Source organism: Perca flavescens, chromosome 9 (assembly GCF_004354835.1).
Source record: "Perca flavescens isolate YP-PL-M2 chromosome 9, PFLA_1.0, whole genome shotgun sequence".
Lineage (NCBI taxonomy): Eukaryota > Metazoa > Chordata > Actinopteri > Perciformes > Percidae > Perca > Perca flavescens.
Genome location: NC_041339.1, coordinates 37432781 through 37455316, shown reverse-complemented (window position 1 = coordinate 37455316; position 22536 = coordinate 37432781). Strand labels below are relative to the sequence as shown.

At 42.9% G+C, this 22536-nt stretch overlaps 1 protein-coding gene across 2 annotated transcripts in view; it reads left to right on the top strand.

Annotated features, from left to right (window-relative positions):
* LOC114561482 (NACHT, LRR and PYD domains-containing protein 12-like) overlaps positions 1-22536 on the top strand; it is a 96409-nt gene that overhangs the window by 61466 nt on the left and 12407 nt on the right. For both annotated transcript variants that reach the window (XM_028587526.1, XM_028587525.1), the window contains exons 5-11: positions 1050-1223; positions 8595-8768; positions 13523-13696; positions 17695-17868; positions 18497-18670; positions 19915-19961; positions 20256-20386. In XM_028587526.1, the coding sequence (XP_028443327.1) occupies positions 1050-1223; positions 8595-8768; positions 13523-13696; positions 17695-17868; positions 18497-18670; positions 19915-19961; positions 20256-20386 (1048 nt within the window). The remainder of the gene's footprint in view (positions 1-1049; positions 1224-8594; positions 8769-13522; positions 13697-17694; positions 17869-18496; positions 18671-19914; positions 19962-20255; positions 20387-22536) is intronic.

Below are 22536 nucleotides of genomic sequence, written 5' to 3'. Positions count from 1 at the left end.
AAAATAAATAAATAAATAAAATGAAATATCCCAAATCAACATTGAATTTGTAAATCAGAATGAAATCCATCAGGAAATTAGAGGCAGTACCCAGCCCTAATATCTATAATTATTGTTTGATGTGAGAGAGAGGATGTGAGGGGAGGACAACAAAACATCTCCATCCTCATTAAATAAAAGCTGCATCTTTACATTGTTTAGTTTCCAACAACAAACATCTTTTGATATGATGTTTCTGCATTAGTAATGAGTCTGATTTATAAACAGTAAGGAAGCACTCTCTCTCTGGTAGTGTTTGAATGGACTGGTCTGTAAGCAAGTTTATTCCAAAGATACTACATTTTTTAAAGCTTGTCCCATTTCTAGTCACCCTAAAATTCAAACTGTCATACAATGCATTTCTTTTCCATTTCAGTAACATTAAAAACAAGATGGGCAGAGAAAAAAGCAGAACACGCTTAGCGCTGTTTTTTTTTTATTGAATTAGTCCTGCTTTCTCTTTACTGAGAAAGCAGCTGATGACACAGTCAACTGCTCGGACAACCTCCAGGTTCATTCTACCAGTGAAGGAGCGCTCAGCAGGTTCACCTCAGTGGTGGGATTTTATGTTCCTCAAGCTCAGAGAAGAAGTTATATTGCAATTATATTATAAATTAACCAGGAGTTCTAATGTCGTCATCCCCAATCCTTTTTTTTTCTTCGGCTCTGGATGACTGGAGGTCATTAAGCTCGAGCCAATAAAAGGGGCTGAAAAAAGAGAAACTACTTACCAAGACATTATTGGAATTTCATCATTATTGTAAGGGAATAGGGATGGTTTAAAAATATCTTCTTTTTTGTCATTTGAATGATCCAGTATTGATTAAAAAAAATCCAGAATTAATCTCTGTCTGTATGGCATGGGCATTTTGAATGGGGTCCAATGACCTCTCACTTTTTTTCACTCTTGTGAATGTGCTTTTGATCAAAATGTATTGATATTATGTGTTTTTAGGATAAAAGTGTCAGATTTGATTATATTTTAAATGTTTTATTATCTGACATCACAGACTTTCTGGCTGTTACCTCTCTGAGACTTACTGTGAAGTCGTGGCCTCAGCTCTGAAGTCCAATCCCTCCCATCTGAGAGAGCTGGACCTGAGTACGAACAACCTGCTGGATTCAGGACTGGAGCGTCTGTGTGCTGGACTGCAGAGTCCAAACTGTAGACTGGAGACTCTCAGGTCAGTTCATGTATTGTGCTCACATGTGCTTATCTCTCTCTTGTCGCCTTGACCTACCCACATGTGAAGTGGGTAGTGGGAGTGAGAAACACAAGGCATTTTGAGGCCTTAAGATAAGGAGCTAACATTAGGTACAGAGTAACGTCAGTACAGGAGGGAGTGACAGGCTGTGGCTGGAAATCGGAAGAAAGAAGGGAAATAGTTTTAACGTGACGCCAAAATTCTCCGTGAACCATCACCTTATCGTGGTGGAGAGGTTTGTGTGTCTCTGTGAACCTGAGGGCTGTGTTGTCTGGAGCTTTGTGCTCCTGGTAGGGTCTCCCAAGGCAAAGTGGTCTCAGGTGAGGGGCCAGACAAAGAATGGTTCAAAAACCCCAATGAAAAAGCTAAGCAGAGATGGAGTGACCCTGCCCGGAGGAAGCCGGGGCCCCGTCTGGAGCCAGGCCCAGGCGGTGGGCTCGTCGGCAGCGCCTGGTGGCGGGTTTGCCACGGAGCCCGGCCGGGCACAGCCCGAACAAGCTACGTGGCAACTCCTCTCCATCCCATGGGCCCACCACCTGTGGGAGGAACCGTTGGGGTCGGGTGCGATGCCACATGGGTGGCAGTGAAGGTCAGGGGCCTCGACGGACCAGACCCGGGCAGCAGGCGCTGGCTCTGGGGGCGTGGGCGTCACCTCTCTGTGGGGAAGGGCCGGAACTGGTGCGGGAGGTGGGCGCTACCGGTTAGATCTGGTGGGGCTTACCTCACGCACAGTCTTGGTTCTGGAACCATACTCCTGGATAGGGGTTGGACTCTTTTCTTCTCCGGAGTTGCCCAGGGTGTGAGGCGCCGGGCGGGTGTGGGGATACTCACAAGTCCCCGGCTGGCGCCGCTGTGTTGGAGTTTACCCCAGTGGACGAGAGGGTCGCCTCCCACGCCTGCGGGTTGTGGGGGAAAACTCTGACTGTTGTTTGTGCATATGCACCAAACAGGAGTTCGGAGTATTCGGCCTTCTTGGAGACCTTGACTGGAGTCCTGCATGGGGCTCCAGTGGGGGACTCCATTGTTCTGCTGGGGGACTTCAACGCACACGTGGGCAATGATGGAGACACCTGAGAGGCGTGATTGGGAGGAACGGCCTCCTGATCTAAACCAGAGTGGTTGTTTGTTGTTGGACTTCTGTGCTAGTCATGGATTGTCTATAACGAACACCATGTTCGAACATAGGGATGCTCATAAGTGTACCTGGTACCAGAGCACCCTAGGCCAAGGTCAATGATCGATTTCATAATCGTTTCATCTGATCTGAGGCCGTATGTTTTGGACACTCGGGTGAAGAGAGGGGCAGAGCTGTCAACCGATCACCATCTGGTGGTGAGTTGGGTCAGAGGGTGGGGAAGACTCTGGACAGACCTGGTAAGCCCAAAGCGTGTAGTGCGGGTAAATTGGGAACGTCTGGAGGAGGCCCCTGTCCAACAGACTTTCAACTCACACCTCCGGCGGAGCTTTTTCGTGCATCCCTGTGGAGGCTGGGGGCATTGAACCCAGTGGACAATGTTCAAAGTTTCCATTGCTGAAGCTGCAGCGAGGAGCTGTGGTCTTAGGGTCTTAGGTGCCTCAAGGGGCGGTAACCCACGAACACCGTGGTGGACAACGGTGGTCAGGGAAGCCGTCCGACTGAAGAAGGAGTCTTTCCGGGATATGTTATCCCGGAGGACTCGGAGGCAGTTGCAGGGTACCGAAGGGCCCGAAGGGCTGCAGCCTCTGCCGTGAAAGAGGCAAAGCAGCGGGTGTGGGAGAAGTTTGAGAAGACATGGAGAAGGACTTTCGGTCGGCACCAAAGTGCTTCTGGAAAACTGTTCGCCACCTCAGGAGGGGGCGGGGAACCATCCAAGCTGTGTACAGTAAGGATGGGACACTGTTGACCTCAACTGAGGAGGTAATAGGGCGGTGGAAGGAGCACTTTGCAGAACTCCTGAATCCGACTAATCGCCCTCTATGTTAGAGGCAGAGCTGGAGGATAATGGGGGATTGTCGTCGATTTCCCAGGCGGAAGTCACTGATGTAGTCAAACAACTACACAGTGGCAAAGCCCGGGATTGATGAGATCCGTCCAGAAATGCTCAAGGCTCTGGGTGTGGAGGGGCTGTCCTGGTTGACACGCCTTTTCAACATTGCGTGGAAGTCTGGGACGGTGCCAAAGGAGTGGCAGACTGGGGTGGTGGTTCCCCTTTTTAAAAGGGGGACCAGAGGGTGTGTGCCAATTATAGGGGTATCACACTTCTCAGCCTCCCTGGTAAAGTCTACTCCAAGGTGCTGGAAAGGAGGGTTCGGCCAATAGTCGAACCTCGGGTTGAGGAGGAACAATGCGGATTCCGTCCTGGTCGTGGAACAACGGACCAGCTCTTCACTCGCAAGGATCCTGGAGGGAGCCTGGGAGTATGCCCAACCGGTCTACATGTGTTTTGTGGATTTGGAGAAGGCGTATGACCGGGTCCCCGGGAGATACTGTGGGAGGTGCTGCGGGAGTATGGGGTGAGGGGTCTCTTCTCAGGGCCATCCAATCTCTGTACAACCAAAGCGAGAGCTGTGTCCGGGTTCTCGGTAGTAAGTCGGACTCTTTTCAGGTGAGGGTTGGCCTCCGCCAGGCGCTTTGTCACCAATCCTGTTTGTAGTATTTATGGACAGGATATCGAGGCGTAGTCGGGGTGGGGAGGGTTGCAGTTTGGTGGGCTGGGGATCTCATCGCTGCTCTTTGCAGATGATGTGGTCCTGATGGCATCATCGGCCTGCGACCTTCAGCACTCACTGGATCGGTTCGCAAACCGAGTGTGAAGCGGTTGGGATGAGGATCAGCACCTCTAAATCTGAGGCCATGGTTCTCAGCAGGAAACCGATGGAATGCCTTCTCCAGGTAGGGAATGAGTCCTTACCCCAAGTGAAGGAGTTCAAGTATCTTGGGGTTGTGTTCGCGAGTGAGGGGACAATGGAGCGGGAGATTGGTCGGAGAATCGGGCGCAGCGGGTGCGGTATTGCATTCAATCTATCGCACCGTTGTGGACGAAAAGAGAGCTTAGCCAGAAGGCAAAGCTCTCGATCTACCGGTCAGTTTTCGTTCCTACCCTCACCTATGGTCATGAAGGCTGGGTCATGACCGAAAGAACGAGATCCAGGGTACAAGCGGCTGAAATGGGTTTCCTCAGGAGGGTGGCCGGCGTCTCCCTTAGAGATAGGGTGAGAAGCTCACTCATCCGGGAGGAGCTCGGGAGAGAGCCGCTGCTCCTTTGCGTCGAAAGGAGCCAGTTGAGGTGGTTCGGGCATCTGGTAAGGATGCCCCCTGGGCGCCTCCCTAGGGAGGTGTTCCAGGCACGTCCAGCTGGGAGGAGGCCTCGGGGAAGACCCAGGACTAGGTGGAGGGATTATATCTCCAACCTGGCCTGGGAACGCCTCGGGATCCCCCAGTCGGAGCTGGTTAATGTTGCTCGGGAAAGGGAAGTTTGGGGTCCCCTGCTGGAGCTGCTCCCCCCGCGACCCGACACCGGATAAGCGGACGAAGATGGATGGATGGATGGATGGGTGACGCCAAAATTCACATCCACCGAGCCAAATGCTAACATTATCATCAGTAAGCTCGTTCTTGTTTCCTTCAGGGAGACAGCTAAACAGTTAGTTAGCTGCCCTACAGCTGTCAGTGTTAGCTTCCACTTTATATATTACCTTATATATGTGTTCTCAGTAACGTGACAATCTGCAAGAAACATGTTGTAGTAAAGTTAGTGACAGCACCGTTGGCCGTTATCAATGCCATTAGTATAGTGGCTAACACTATTTTTACTTAGTTTATGACAAATCGTTTTGACTGTGCTTTCTAACATGATGTCAATGTGCTAACACCAATAGCCTGTACAACAGAGCCGCTTCAATACACTTGTTACATAATTTTTTCATTACAGAGTTCTCTGTTGATTTGTGTTTGTCGCTGTGTACTCGTGGTGGAAATTGAATATAAACAAAGCGGCGTGCCAGAAATGCAATGCGCCATGACATAGGTCTCCTTCAAAGCCAGGCTGATGTTGGAAGTCCCTCTAGTGGACAGAACGTGTAACAACAACCATGTTTATAGTGGCATTGACGATGCATAAGCCTGAGTAATCTAGTACCAGTGGCGGCTTGTTAATAAAGGGTGCTAGGGCGCCGCCCCAATCAAATTCCAGAAATATAAATGTATAATTAAACACAAAAATGGTATAAAAATAAAATAGTTTACTCATATGATATGCCGGCTGGTAGTATGAGCCTCAGCATTTCATGAAAACTGTCTTTAATCGGTTAACTATTTTCTGTGTTTCAATATGTTTCATGGGCATGGATGCTGGATAAATTAATGTTTATGTAAGTCCTTAAACTTTCGGCAAGCATGTGACCTGAAGCCGGTCTCTAATTATTTTCTTAAAGATTCTCCTCCGGGCGCAGCTCTCGGCATCCCTGGCGAATCAGAATTGGATACATGTCGTTTTATCAAATCTGATTGATTCTCGACACCATTCAACTTCACGCTCTTGGCCACTACTCGTGCAGGGGATACCGTCACTCTGCCAAAGCCTTGCTGACAATCACTTTCATAGAGATAATGGCAGCAGTTAAACCAAATTATGTCACTGATTTACAAAAAAGCCCTTTCAAAAGAGGTTCACTGTAAGAAAAAGAGAGGGTAGAGGATCTTCGACCGGTCCAACCCAATTTACAAATCCAGCAGCAGGCCAGTGACCGATTACAAAGCAACACCCGGGGCTTCACCATGGGCTTCACCCGCTCTTGTTATGCAAAACGAAGTTGGCTAGGTGGATGTAATGTTAGCAATGGCTTTTTTGCCTTTCCTGTCACATGTCTGCACTGAGGTTTTGTGGACAGAAAAATGCGAAAAAAAAAAAACACGTCATGAAAGTAGACCGCATGATAATAGCATGAAGCTAACATTTTTTTAGCAGAGTTAGCATTGCTGAACAACTAGATAAAGGATACAGGATTGGCATTAGAAGGCACAATGTAGAGGTGACAAAAAATGGAAACCTACTGTCCAGCATAATAGACAGTGAATGGTGTGGAGCCTTTGAGTTGGCTCTATCTGGCCGTGATGAGAGTGAGAGCTCAGATAACCTGCTGGTTGGTGGATTTTGTTGCCTCTCTTGATGGAGTTTTGAAAGAGCACCTTGACAGCACCACTGTATTTAAGGGAACGTCAAAAACTATACAGAATAAGCTTCTTGGACTGTATGTTGTCTGTTACAAGAGAACAACTAATCAACAGAGTCCAGACAAGTGAAGTGAAGACAGTCTCATCTACTGAGATCTGCAAGGAAGAGTTCAAAGCCTGCTGTGGTGCTGTGGACCTATTTCAGCTGTTTATGGAGAATATTCTTGAAGAAGTCTTTTCCGAAACTGTGACTCTCCTAAAAGTTGTCTTTACCACACCAATGACTATGGCTAAAGCTGAGAGGTGCTTCTCAACCTTGAAATGAATAAAAGCTTTTCTCAGAAACACCATGACCCAGGAAAGGCTGAATGCAGTGGCCATGCTGTCCATAGAAAAGAGACTTGTTACTGAGATGACTGACTTTAATCAGAAAGTCATTGAGAAATTTGCTGGCCAGAAGGAAAGGAGAGCAACATGTATGTTCAAGTAGTTAACATGCTTTTTGGTAGTGGGTGAGTCACTATCTTCTTATGTTTGTAACTTTTTTTGAGCTTTTCCACATTTTAATTTTGAAAGGACAGCTAGGTGAGAAAGAGGGGGAAGACATGCAAGAAATCATCACAGGTTGGATTTGAACCCTTGACCTCTGCATTGAGGTGCGCCTGCCTGCTCTACCCACTGACCCAACCCAGCCATATTATGTTTGTAACTTGAATCTCTTTATTGTATGTCTTGCTCTTCTTAAAAACATAGTTGTTAAAATAAAGTAGTGCTGGTTGTTTTGCCCAGTTTCAAAGTATTGCTTTGTATTTATTTGCCCCCATCAAAACCAAAACAAAAGCGCCCCCCCCCCCCAAAAAAATAATATCACCAGCTGTGTAGTACACATTAATAACGGGCTGAGCATTTGAGCATTAAATATTCTAATATGATTTGAATATAAAAAGAAATGAAAAGGTATTATAGAGGAAGACAGCTGTAGTATCTACCAAATTTAAATCCAAAACACAACTTTTAAATTCCCTTCAGTTCACTTCTGCATTAGTGTGTCAGTCTAAACAGTTTGAACAAATTCAGTCTGAACTCAAACTGAGACACATGAGAGACACATCTATATATAAATAATTAAAAGATCTTCAAGAAGTCAATGCCTTTTCAAGAAGATCTTTTTATTTAAAACCCTCAAAATGCTGTACTTACAGAACTTATACATTTATAATAACTGAAGTCTCTTTGTCACAGACATAGTCTGAACTCAACTGAGAAATGTGAGATATGTGATATTTCCAAATGCAGGTGTTTAAAGTATGTTTAGTCATGTCTGATCTGTGACCAATGACACTTTAACATGTATACAATGCTTCCTGTCCAACCTGTTCTCACTCCCAACTTGTAAAATACTGAAGCTTGGTCAGTGGCTTTCAGCGTCAGATACTTACGAAAAAATCCCCATTTATCGTCTGTATGGAACGCACCGGGCAGAGCAGCAGCTTGACAGTGGCACTGTTAGATGACGTTCTATAAAGATGGATGGTGGATGGGTCAAATAACATAGGACTTATACCCAAGAGACCGGGGTTCATGTCACTAACAAACCCCAAAGGCACCTGACCAAGCTTCATTTTCTGATGTGATGGGAGTGAGAATGTGTTATTCTGTCACAAAGAAATGTCATCCTGTTGGGTTCAGCTGTTTGGAATCTCCATCTTCTGAACTTCTACATTCTGAAAATTCATCTATGAACATTATTATTATTGATAGAACTGCAGTGGAACTGCATTTTGTCAGATATTAGCTGTTGTTAAAGTAAATTAATGTTTATAATTGTTGGTAAATGGTCACATCTGTATATAGGAGATCTTCTGAACTAACTGACTAATTGGTTTAAAATGGATAACGTTTAATTGCTGAAGTAGAAATATTTCTTTGGTTTCTTTTAATTTCAAAGTGTTTTCACAAATAATGTCTGATCATAGATATTGATCATTCAGAACATACACACATACACAAACAGACACACACACACACACACAGAGACATACACACACACACACAAACAAACACAGACACACACAGTCATATAGATGAACACCGAGAGACCAAAGGATATTTCCAAATGCAGCTTCATGCTGCGGATCACTATAGTATTGATTGAATTAGAAATTGATTTTTATCATCTTCATTTATTCTTTATTCAGACTGTCAGGCTGCAGGTTGTCAGATATCAGCTGTGCTTCTCTGGCCTCAGCTCTGAAGTCCAACCCCTCCCATCTGAGACAGCTGGACCTGAAAGACAACAAGCTGCAGGATTCAGGACTGAAGCTGCTGTGTGGTTTTCTGGAGAGTCCACAATGTAGACTGGAGACTCTAAGGTCAGTTCACTGACTTTGTTACTGAACGGTTTGAACAAATTTAGTCTGAACTCAAAATTAGACACATGAGAGAGAAACAACTATATATATATATATATATATATATATATATATATATATATATATATATATATATATATATATATATATATTAAAAGATCCTCAAGAAGGCATATGCCTTTTCAAGAAGGTCTTTCTATACAAATCACTCATAACACCATATTTACAGAACTTATAGATTTATAATAACTGAAGCCTCTCTGTCACAGACAGTCTAAACTCAACTGAGAAACGTGAAATATGTGATATTCCCAAATACAGATGTTTAAAGTATGTTTAGTCATGTATGATCTTTGACCAGGGACACTTTAACACTTTAAGCGTGATGCTTCCTGTCCAACCTGTTCTCACTCCCAACTCGTAAAATACTGACGCTTTGTCACCCATGATCTTAAACCTAACTGTTCCGTTCTTGTGCCACACATCAGTTAAACGTACGTCTCGGCCAAGAGCTTCAAATAGTGAAGCCAAGGTTCCCTGCCAAGCGTGTCTAAATATGACGCTAAAGGAGACTTTTTGCATCAATAACAAGTTTAATGTAGTCAGAGGTGTCAAAAGTATTCACATTCATTACTCAAGTAGAAGTATTAAACACTTTTGTAGAAGTTGAAGTATCAACTCAAGCTTTTTACTTAAGTAAAAGTGTAAAAGTACTGGTTTCAAAACTACTTAAAGTATAAAAGTAATGTAAGGCAGAGATCTTCAACAGGGGGTCCTCAGAGTCATTGCAGGGGGGCCTCCAAATTATTGTAAATTTTTGAGTCTTTAAAAAAAAAAAAAGTTAAAATGCCTTAACATAATTCCAACATATTTTCAGCAAATATAAATTCCCACTGATGATAGGCTTACTGGCCTATAGGTAAGGTAGTCACTAAGATATCAGCCCACAGATACAGTTACTGTGCCACGTATGTAACATTAAAATATGATGTATAAAATCATGCCAACAATTAATATTTTAATAGCTTATGAAAAAAAGGTATGCAAGAAGGCTTTAGGTTGCCCTTACAGTCATTTTAGGACCAGTTTAATATGCAACTTAATTTCATACAATATGTAGTAGGGGGTCACTGCTACATCTCACTTTAAGTTAAGGGGTCCTTGGCTTAAAAAACATTGAAGACCCCTTATGTAAGGGGGAAAAAATGCCATTAAGGACAAAAGCTTAACCCCAAAACGTGGGGACAAAACCCCACTTCCACAAAAACATTTTTTCTAAAGGCCATAATGACTATAATAATGTTATATTAAAATATACCTGCAAACTCAGAAGGGCTGCAAAAGGTGACACATCTCTTTTGTGTTTTTCAGACAACAGCAGCTACAGTCTGGTGTTATAGTTCTCTTCAGTGAAATACAGACACACTTTTACACCATTTAGCTGTCAGCATTGTAACCATGTTTACTCCAGCTGCTAGCTAACAGTAGGCTAACGTTACCTGCTGCCAACTGTAGTGTTCATTAGTGTCCCATTAACTAGTAACGTCCGTTTTCGGGGCATCAGAGAGAAATGCAGGCTGTTAATGCTACGTTAACACGTGGCCGGCTATTTTCATAAACGGACATTTCAACCTCACTGTTTTAAAAAATAACATTGTGCACAGCTGTCAGTTTTCAGAAAAGTTTTTGTTTACATGTACCCGTGTATATATGCCGTTAATGCCGTCAAGAGCACACCAAACCTGTAGGTGGCGGTGTCACGAGAAGCTCATGTCCACGTTAGCCAATCAGAATCCTGAAAATAGCAACAACAGCAACAAATCACTTCCTCTTTGTCTCTCTCGGCTTTCTAAACCTCCGTTGGTCTCAGTTTACGTGCAAATGTGCAAAGATCTCAAAAATATCCACTCTGGCCGGAGTTTTTAGAAAGACTCGTTTTCAGAGGCGAATTCTCCGTTTGCGTGTAAACGAAGGGCACAAACGAAGGGAAATGTCTCCGGTTTTCAAAATAACCATGTATGTGTAAACAGGGCCGAAGTGGCACCTAAATAACCGGTAGATAACGGCACCGGTAGATAACGGCCGTTAAAGCACCGGTGCCGTATAAGCACGGGGTCTGTGCCGGTGCGATGGATCGCGTACAAACAAATAGGGTGTCGGAATGGTATATGTTTATACTTCTCATCCAACCACAATCAAATTCACTCTCTCCGGATGGCGGGATTTGGATAGTTTTTTTTGTGTGTGTGTTTTTGAATGATGACGAGCTCAATGAAAACAAGCCGAACTGAAATAGGAGTAACAAGGCTATTTTTAAAATGTAAGGAGTAGAAAGTACAGATAATTGCGTGAAAATGTAAGGAGTAGAAGTAAAAAGTCTGCTGTAAAATACAGTTGAAACCAGATATTTACATACACTTAAAAAAACAAACACACAACCATTTATTTCTTTACTGTCATACATTTAATCAGAGTAAACTTTTTCTGTTTTAGATCAATACATATTAACATATTGTTTGCATTTGTTAAATGTCATAATCGAGCGAGGGAGAATTTTTATGTATTTTTTTTATCACTTTCATTAAAGTCAGAAGTATACATACACTTCCTTAGTATTTGGTAGAATTTCCCCTGAAACTGTTTCACTTGGGCCAAACGTTTTGGGTTTCCTTCCTCAAGCTTTCTACAATAGTTTGCTGGAATTTTGGCCCACTCCTCTTGACAGAACTGTGGACGCATATAAAGGTAAACCTCAAACACAGAGCCTCTTTTTTTGACATCATGGGAAAATCAAGAGAAATCAACCAAGACATCAGGAAAGGAATTGTGGACCTGCAGAAGTGTGGCTCATCCTTAGGTGCAATTTCCAGATGCCTGAAGGTCCCACTTTCATCTGTTCAGACAATAATACGCAACTATATAAAACATGGGAATGTACAACCATCTTACCGCTCAGGTAGGAGACGGATTCTGAGTCCCAGAGAGGAACGTTTTTTGGTGCGAAATGTGAATCAATCCCAGGACAACAGCAAAAGACCTTGTGAAGATGCGAGCTGAAACTGGTAGGACAGTGTCATTATCCACAGTAAAACGAGTCCTGTACCACCATGAGCTAAAAGGTTACTCTGGGAGAAGAAAGATATTACTTCAAAACCACCATAAAAAGCCAGACTACAGTTTGCAACTGCACATGGGGACAAAAATCTTAATTTCTGGAGATGTCCTGTGGTCTGACCAAAAAAAAAATTGAACCGTTCGGCCATAATGATAAAGGGTATATTTGGAGGAAAAAGGGCAAAGCTTTGAAGCCTCAGAACACCATCCCAACTGTGAAGTATGGGGGTGGTAGTATAATGTTGTGGGGCTGCTTTGCTGCAGAAGGGACTTCACAAAATAGATGGCATTATGAGAAAAGAAAATTTTGTGGATATATTGAAGCAACATCTGAAGACATCAGCCAGGAAGTTAAAGCATGGGCGCAAATGGGTCTTCCAAATGGACAATGACCCCAAGCATACCTCGAAATTAGTTACGAAGTGGCTTAAGGACAACAAAGTCAAGGTATTGGAGTGGCCATCACAAAGCCCTGATCTTAATCCCATAGAACATTTGTGGGTGGCACTGAAAAGGCGAGTGCGAGCAAGAAGGCCTACAAACCTGACCCAGTTACACCAGTTCTGTCAAGAGGAGTGGGCCAAAATTCCAGCAAACTATTGTAGAAAGCTTGTGGAAGGATACCCAAAACGTTTGGCCCAAGTGAAACAGTTTCGGGGCAATTCTACCAAATACTAAGGAAGTGTATGTATACTTCTGACTTTGATGAAAGTGATAAAAAATATACATAAAAATTCTCCCTCGCTCGATTCTGACATTTAACGAATGCAAAATATGTATTGATCTAAAACAGAAAAAGTTTACTCTGATTTAATGTATGACAGTAAAGAAATAAATGTTTTTGAAGTGTATGTAAATATCTGGTTTCAACTGTAATTACTCCAGTAAAGTATAGATACCCAAAGTTTCTACTTAAGTAAGGTAACGAAGTATTTGCAATTTGTTACTTGACACCTCTGAATGTAGTAAATGTAGTCTGCAGTCACAAAATACTTAATTGTTAACGAAACTCTAGAAAATGTCCACTGTTAGTTGTTAGTAAATTAATGTTTATAATTGGTTTTGAATGTCACATTGTCACATCTGTATACAGAAGATCCTCTGAATTAATATTGGTTTTAAATGGATAAAGTATACTTGCTGAAGTAGAAATATTTCTTTGGTTTCTATTAATTTCAAAGTGTTTTCACAACAAATGTCTGATCATAGATATTGATCATTCAGAAAACACACACAAACACACAGGCACAGGCACACACATACACACAGACACACATACACACACAGACACACACACACACGCACAGAAACACAAACACACACAGAGAAACGCACACACATAACGAAACACACAGATACAGACCCCCACACACACACACACACACACACACACACAGAAGCACAAACACAAATAGAGAAACGCACACAAACTCACACACAGAGAAACACACACACACACACGGAGACAGACACACATACAGACACACACACACACACCACACACAGACACACAATCCAACCGGTTTCATTCCGAACTCGTAAAATAAGTACGTTTGGGCAGTGTCCTTCAGCCAAGTATCAGTATAGCATTGATTGAATTAGAAATTGATTTTTATCATCGCCATTTATTCTTTATATAGATTGGAGAACTGCGGTTTGTCAGAGATCAGATTTGCTTCTCTGGTCTCAGCTCTAAAGTCCAACCCCTCCCATCTGAGAGAGCTGGACCTGAGTTACAACAAGCTGCAGGATTCAGGAGTAAAGCTGCTGTGTGGTTTTCTGGAAAGTCCACACTGTAGACTGGAGACTCTGAGGTCAGTTCACTGACTCTGTTACTATGATAGATCTAATATGTTTAATTAACAACTGAAACTAATTAATGTACAAACATAACTTACTTCTATGAAGTTATAAATGTTCTTTTGTTCATAGTTTCATGTTTCTTGTACTACATTTAGTCTGCAGTCCCAGAAGACTTGTGTTTATTAACCCTTGTGTTGTCTTCCCATCTGCCATGAACTTGTTGTCCTTCGGGCTCAAAATTGAAAATAAACCTTTTCGTTGTGCTATTTTCCTTATTGCTTTTGGCCGTTTTTTCCTTTGCTTTTGAAGGTTTTTGTCACATATGTAACGCTTTTAAAACAAATAATCATGGTCTATCTTTAAAAATCTGAAATTGTGAATTATTTTGACTAATAGTTAAGATCAGAGGATGTTGAGTGGATCACAGACTGGTTTATGTCAAAGTTTAGTCAGGATACTGTTTAGAAACCCTTCAAAGAAAATCAAATGCTTTAAAATTTAATAAATAAGTACTAGTACTAATAAGTATAGTGGTTGTAAATCATCCCATGTCGAATCATGACGAGAGATGACGAGTTTTGTTTTGAAACAAAATTTTGAACTGAGCCATGTTGGTTTTTGAAAAAGCGGAGTTTTCAGGATGAAACGGATCACTTTGTGTTACACTTAATGTTGCTCGGGAAAGGGAAGTTTGGGGTCCCCTGCTGGAGCTGCTCCCCCCGCGACCCGACACCGGATAAGCGGACGAAGATGGATGGATGGATGGAAAACAACCAAAGTTCAATCAAAGTGATCATAAATGTACATGTTAAGCACATTCATGCATCCATGCTATTTTTGGGCAATTTCTTCAAGTTTTAAATTCCCTTCAGTTCACTTGTTTTTTGGGTTTCTCTGAGCACCAATCCCAACAACTTTAAAGTGTCCGTCTGAAAAGTTTGAAAAAATTTAGTCTGAACTCAAACTGAGACACATGAAAGAGACATCTATACATAATTAAAAGATCTTAAATAAGTCCAAGGCCGTTTCAAGAAGTTTTTTTTACATAAAACCTTCAAAACACTGTATTTTACAGAACTTATAGATTTATAATGACTAAAGTCTCTCTGTCACAGACACTTTAAAACTCCCATACATGACCACAGAGAGAGAGAGTGAGGCTTATTTCCAAATGCAGGTGTTTAAAGTATGTTTAGATGTTTGTGATCTGTGACCAACAACACTTTTAACATGTGTATGATGCTTCCTGTCCAACTCGTTCTCACTCCCAACTCGTAAAATACTGACACTTGGTCAGAATCTCAGATACTGACCCAAAAATCCCCTGTTAGTGTCTGTATGGAACGTACACGGCAGAGCAGCAGCTTGACAGCGGCGCTGTTAGATCTGTTAGATTTGTTCTTGTACCTGAAACACACATTTTGTAACCTCCCCCATGATCTTTTCCTAAACCTAACTTTCCCACTCTTGTGCCCCATGTTAGTTCAACGTGAATCCCGACCCAGGGCTTCAAATAGTGACGCCAAGGGTCCCTGCCAAGTGTGTCTAAATATGACTCTAAAAGAGACTTTTTGAGTCAATAACAAATGCCAAAGGCACCTGACCAAGCGTCTCTTTCTGACGTGATGGGAGTGAGAATGTGTTGTCCTGTCACAAAGAGATGTCAGAACCTTCTTCATCTCTGAACAGATTATTGATTTTGATTATTTCAAACAGGAGGATTGTCTTCTAAAGTTACATCATTTACTCTTTATTCAGATTGTGGAACTGCAGTTTGTCAGATATCAGCTGTGCTTCCCTGGTCCCAGGTCTGATTAATTAACAACTGAATCTAATTTATGTACAAACATAACTAAATCCATTAAGTTGTAAATGTTGTTTTTGTTCATATTGTCATGTTTCTTATTGTAAATTTAGTCTGCAAACACAAAAGACTTGTTTGTTAAAGAAACTGTAGAAAATGTCCACTCTTAGTTGTCAAAGTTAGGGATTGTTTATAATTGTTGGTAAATGATCAAATCTGTATATAGAAGCACTGCGCTGATCAGCTGTCTCCAGTGTTCAGACATTTTGAACACCTCACTGGAGACATGTCACGTGCCAGCCTGTTTCAAGACCTCAACTATCATCCCTGTCCCCAAGAAGCCAAGGACCACAGGACATAATGACTTCAGACCCGTCGCCCTGACCTCTGTGGTTATGAAGTCCTTTGAGCGCCTTGTGCTTTCACACCTCAAAGCCATCACCGACCCCCTCCTGGACCCCCTGCAGTTTGCCTACAGAGCAAACAGGTCTGTAGATGATGCATTAAACCTGGCCCTACACTACATCCTCCGGCACCTGGACTCTGCAGGAACCTACGCCAGGATCCTGTTTTTGGACTTCAGCTCTGCCTTCAACACCATCATCCCGGCTCTGCTCCAGGAGAAACTCTCCCAGCTTGGTGTGCCTGGCTCCACCTGCAGGTGGATCACTGACTTCCTGTCTGACAGGAAGCAGCATGTCAAGCTGGGGAAACACGTCTCCAACTCACAGACCATCAGCACCGGATCCCCTCAGGGCTGTCTTCTTTCGCCTCTGCTCTTCTCCCTGTACACCAACAGCTGCACCTCCAGTCACAAGTCCGTCAAGCTTCTGAAGTTCGCGGACGACACCTCCCTCATCGGACTCATCTCTGATGGAAGGTCCGCCTACAGGTTGGAGGCTGACCACCTGGTAAAGTGGTGCAACCAAAACAATCTAGATCTCAACGCTCTAAAGACAGTGGAGATGGTTGTGGACTTCAGGAAGAACCCAGCCCCACCTGCCCCCATCACCCTCTGTAGCTCCACAATTGACACTGTGGAGTCTTTCCACTTCCTGGGAACTACCATCTCCCAAGACCTCAAGTGGGAGCTGAACATCAGCTCCCTCGTCAAGAAAGCACAACAGAGGATGTACTTCCTGCAACAGCTGAAGAAATTCAACCTGCCAAAGACAATGATGGTGCACTTCTACACAGCCATCATTGAGTCCATCCTCACATCCTCCATCACCATCTGGTACGCTGCTGCCACAGCCAAGGACAAGGGCAGACTGCAGCGTGTCATTCGGTCTGCAGAGAAGGTGATTGGCTGCAATCTGCCCCCGCTCCAGGACCTTTAAGCCACCAGGACTCTGAAGCGTGCTGGAAAGATTGTGGCTGACCCCTCCCACCCCGGACACAAACTCTTTGAGCCACTCCCCTCTGGCAGGAGGCTGAGGTCCATCAGGACCAAAACCTCACGCCACATGAACAGCTTTTTCCCCTCCGCCACTAGTCTCATTAACAAGGCCCGGAAAACACCCTGACTCTCCACCTGGCTCTTCATCCCACTGTTTTCTCTCTGCTGTAATGCTCTTTGCTCTTTATTTATTTATTTATTTTATTTTATTTCTATCTTTATTTTTAATTTAATACATACTGTGTACATATACTTATACTTATATTGTTTATACCTAAACTTATATTGTTTAATATTACATTTCGAGAATGTGTGATGTGCACCAACAACACCAAAACAAATTCCTTGTATGTGTTAAAAAACGTACTTGGCAATAAATACCCTTTCTGATTTCTGATTCTGAGAAGATCCTCTTGTATGGCTTTAAATGGATAAAGTTGCTGTTACTTGAAAAGTTACTTGCTGAAGTAGAATTTTTCTTTGGTTTCTGTTAATTTCAAAGTGTTTTCGCAAATAACGTCTGATCATAGATATTGATCCTTCGGAACACACACACACACACAAAAACACACACACAGACCCCCCCACACACACACACAGAAACAAACCCACAGACAAACATACACATATACACACTCACACACACACACAGACAGACACACACACACAGAAAAACACACAGACACATAGAGACACCCACACACTCACACACAGACACACAAACACAAAGATGATAACAAAGAGACCAAAGCCTATTTCCAAATTTAGCTGTTTAAATTCTTCATCGTCATTTGTTCTTTATTCAGATTGGAGTACTGCAGTTTGTCAGAGATCGGCTGTGCTTCTCTGGCCTCAGCTCTAACGTCCAACCCCTCCCATCTGAGAGAGCTGGACCTGAGTAACAACGGGCTGCGAGACTCAGGAGTGAAGCTGCTGTGTGGTTTTCTGGAGAGTCCACACTGTAGACTGGAGACTCTGGTGTAAGAGTGTTGGAGTTAGTCATACCTTAATCCATGAAGTAATACATGTTGTTTTTGTTCATATTTTCATTACTCTTGTACTAAAGTTAGTCTGCAATCAGAAGTAACTTGTTTGTTAAAGGAATACGCCACCATTTGTTGAAATAGGGTTATTTACCGTCTCCTCTCTATTTATATAGGTGGGCAAATGCATTTTTTTCTCAGTGCATGCATTGTCTTAGTCCGGCAACGCCGTGGCTAGCTTGGCTTAGCGTAATGAATTGAATCCTTTGTTGTCGTTAGCTTGTGGCCTGTGTATTCACAACGAGTAAAAATTGCAAAGCAGATTAAGACTAGATGATTTCCTAGTCAGATACTGACATGGGACTATATTGGGTATAAGTAGGCTACAGCCGAAGCACTGCTACTCTGGCACAGAGATATTGTATATAGAATATCTTCTGAAGTAATATTTGTTTTAAATGGAAAAGATTTACTTGCTGAAGTAGAAATGTTTCTTTGGTTTTTGTTAATTCCAAAGTGTTTTCACAAATAATGTCTGATCATAGATATTTGAGATAAAATGATCAATATGTTATTGATTGAATTTTAAATGGATTTCTATTATCGTCATTTAATCTTTATTCAGATTGGAGTACTGCAGTTTGTCAGAAATCAGCTATGCTTCTCTGGCCTCAGCTCTGAAGTCCAACCCTTCCCATCTGAGACAGCTGGACCTGAGTAACAACGGGCTGCAGGATTCAGATGTGAAGCTGCTGTGTGATATTGTGGAGAGTCCAAACTGTAGACTGGAGACTCTGGAGTAAGTAGAGGGTTGGAGCCATTCCATCCTGGTCTCAGCAGTATTGAACTAAACACAGTTACTATCAAAGCAAACATCCAGTATTTCCTATAAACCTCCATCCTTCTCAGGGGAGCTTTGAGAGGAGAAAAAGGACAGTCAGTAAATCAGATGAGCCAGAAGCTTGTTGTGATCATGCGATTGAGTTGATGTGAAGACGACTGTGGTTGTTGTGTTCATGTCTGCAGGAATTAAATCTGGATTACAGCTGACAGCATCACAACATGTATAGAGACATCAAACTGTCCAACCATCAAATCTGATCTCTAAGTGTTTGTTCTCTAATTTCAACACTAAACAACTGATCGGTTCATCTTTGTCACAGCTCTGAGATCAGTCTGACTGAAGTAAAGCACTGGTTCTTATTTCATAGAACCAGCATTACATTTAGTAACCATGTGGTCTTCACACAGAGCAGAAGCTCTGCTAAAGTCCAGTAATCACAGCTGATACTTTACGGTCCTTCTGTCATTTGTGTTGTCTGAATATTTTTTATTACATACTCCATATTCACATATTTATCATGTATCATTTGAAAGTAGATGGAACATTCAAATGTATTTTAACAGTTTTAGACTAGATATGAGGCGGTTAGCAGTTTTAAGGTGTACCAATGTATGAAAAAGCCGACGTTTAAAAACCACTAAAATTTTCCGTCACACCATATCTGTGGTATGAGCAGTTTTTGTTAGTCGTCACAGGCAGAAAGTGTGGGTCAGGAATCCTTGTCCCTGCCAGTGTGCAGCGTAGAATATCATGGCCCCTCCCCTCTCCTGTTGTTGGTATGAGCCGTCAGTCAGTGTATGTGCAGATGAAACCCCAGAACGTTTCCCCCACGTCTAAAATTACAAAGTTAGCTATGTGTGAATTTTTCGGGTACCGGAAATGCACAGATACCCCGACCTAATTCAAGGTAATTTAAGGCTGTCTTTAAAAGAGTAAAGTAGAGTAAAGGTGTCTAAAAATAGTGAAATACTTCATGCTGCTACAGAGGCACATACCATGGCTAAAGACAGCTAGATTTCTCTCTAACTTAACTTCACAGAGTGGAGAAAAACAGAAGTACACATTTTCTGCTAAACATGGTACTTTTACTGTAGTGTTAAAATAAATTGAAGTTTCTTCAGTGTTAAAGGTTCATCTGATGAGGATTTAGTTTAATCATCCTCATAAGATAATTGCTTTATTCATGTTTATCACTTCAGGGTGGATGACAGAGTATACAGGGCTACACCTGACAGACATGAAGGAGGTGAGTAAATATCTCAAAGAAATATAATAACTCTGTTAAAGCTGGAGAATAAATGGAAGATTAGCTGCTGCGTGCTTTAAGGCGCTGGTTAATCCCAGTAACCACAGCAGATCTGTTGCTTTGTTCTTCTCTGTCTTGAATTTCATTTCTGTGTAAATGTTATTGTATAAACTCAGTCTTCACTTTATAACGACCCACTTTGGATTTGGTTAACGTGACGTGGTTTATTAATGTGGGTCACCAGGATTTCCAAAAGTAAGTTTGACATCTGCTGTGTGTTCTTCTCTCCCCCAGCTCCGTCTACGTCAAAGACAAACCTTGATGTGTCTGAGGAAAGAAGAGAGGACCAGCTGTCTCCTGATGATCCAGAGAGTTTGAAGCAGCAGCAGCAGCAGCTTGTGTGTGGAGATGCTCCAGATACAAATGTCAGTGTTTCACTTTAACATTTTTATTAATTTGTCAGTGATCAGACTGGGGGTTCCTCAGTTTTACGCCCTCCAGGGTTTAGTATTCCTTTACTTCTATCTTCTCCTCATTTCTTCTTCCTCATCTTTGAAACCACTAACTGCTGTCAAACAGAGTCCCGCAGGCTAAATTTGTGCAGAATTGTTTCACCTAATAATAATTATTTAGTCATTCTGACAGAAAGTGAAGTGATGGATACAGAGTAAATAGTGCATGTAGAGTATAAAGTGAAGCAGTGAGGATCCTGTTACCTAAACAGAACTGTGAGAGTTGGGTGGCCAGTTTCTGGAAGGAAAAAGATGGCGGCGCACATAGTCGCAGCAGCTCATTGCTACCTAAAACAATGCTGGATGTGGCTGCTGTTTGTATTATTCTTTGTTGTTAAGTTGTTAAGTCGGAGTACACCAAATATCTTCTACAACAGAGAGGAATTATTGTATATCGGGAGAACGTGCGAAGCTCCTATAACAAGTGACTTCCAACACTCGCACAGCATTCCACCGGGAATAGCCAGAGCACCGGTGTCACCATGGATTGCTTCACCGAGCGCCAAGCGCCGGAGACGGAGGAGGGATTGTAAACAAAAGCGGGGCTGCAGGTCAGGTGCCTTGGCTAGGTTAAAGAGGGCTCCCAGCAGACCACCACCGCCTAGCCTTTTCGTCGCGAATGCCCGCTCCCTTGGGAATAAGATGGACGAACTACACCTGGATATATCAAGCCGGTCAACCATACGAGATAGCTCTGTGATAATTATCACTGAAAGCTGGCTACACCCGGGGATCCCGGATGCAGCAGTTGAGCTAGCAGGTCTCTCACTACATTGAAGGGACAGAACAGAGGACTCTGGTAAGAGCCGTGTCTACATTCCACCAGACGCCAATGCAAATCTAGCACTTGGCCATGTACTAGCAGCTATAGACAAACAGCAAAACAATTACCCAGAGGGCATTTTTATCGTGGCTGGTGATTTTTAATCATGTTAATCTTAAAACTGTGCTACCCAGCTTTGATCAGCATGTCAAGTGTTCAACACGAGGGAATAACATACTGGACTGTGTATACTCCAATATTAAAAAGGGATACAAAGCCTCCCCCCTTGCACACCTGGGCCAGTCTGATCACCTGTCACTATCCCTGATTCCAGCGTTGTTGACACAGACCTCACACGTAAGGTAACAGCAGAAGAAGTGAGATGCACCTTTAGGTCTGTGAACACTAGGAAGGCCGAGGGACGTTCAACCTGCGATTCCAGGAAGAGTACTCAGAGAATGCGCCTACCAGCTTGCAGATGTCTTTGCAAACATCTTCAATATGTCTTTGGCCACAGCGACTGTACCGACCTGCTTTAAAACAGCAACCATCATTCCAGTGCCCAAGCAAAGCCACATTAGCACTCTGAACGACTACAGACTTAAATCTGCCCTCCCCCTTAACCTGGACCAGCATCAGTATGCCTACAGGGAAAACAGGTCCACACAGGATGCTATTGTTACAGCCTTCCATAAAGCGCTGACACACCTTGACAAGGGGAAGACATATGTGAGACTGCTCTTCATATATTACAGCTCAGCATTTAATACCATCATTCCTAACCAGCTGGTCACAAAACTCCTTGACCTGGGCCTCAGCAGCAGCCTGTGTATGTGGATCAAGGATTTCCTGACGGATCGACCACAGACAGTGAGACTGGGCCCACACCAATCCTGGGCCCACACCAATCCTCGAGCCTGTCCCTCAGCATTGGAGCACCGCAAGGCTGCGTGTTGAGCCCGTTGCTCTATTCCATCTACACGTATGATTGCTTCTCCACCCACCCCTCGAATACAATGATAAAATTCACAGATGACACAACTGTGGTGGGAGAAATCTCTAACAGCAACGAGAACGCCTACAGAGATGAAGTTGACAGACTGACAGGATGGTGCAAAGACAACAATCTGACCCTGAATGTAAAAAAAAAACAAAGGAGATTATAGTTGACTTCAGAAGGTGTAAGGAGGACCACCGACCCCTCATCATGAATGGTGAGGAAGTGGAAAAGGTCTTCTGTTTTAAGTTCTTGAGGATCATAGAGGACCTAAAATGGGAAATAAACACAACCGCCATGGTC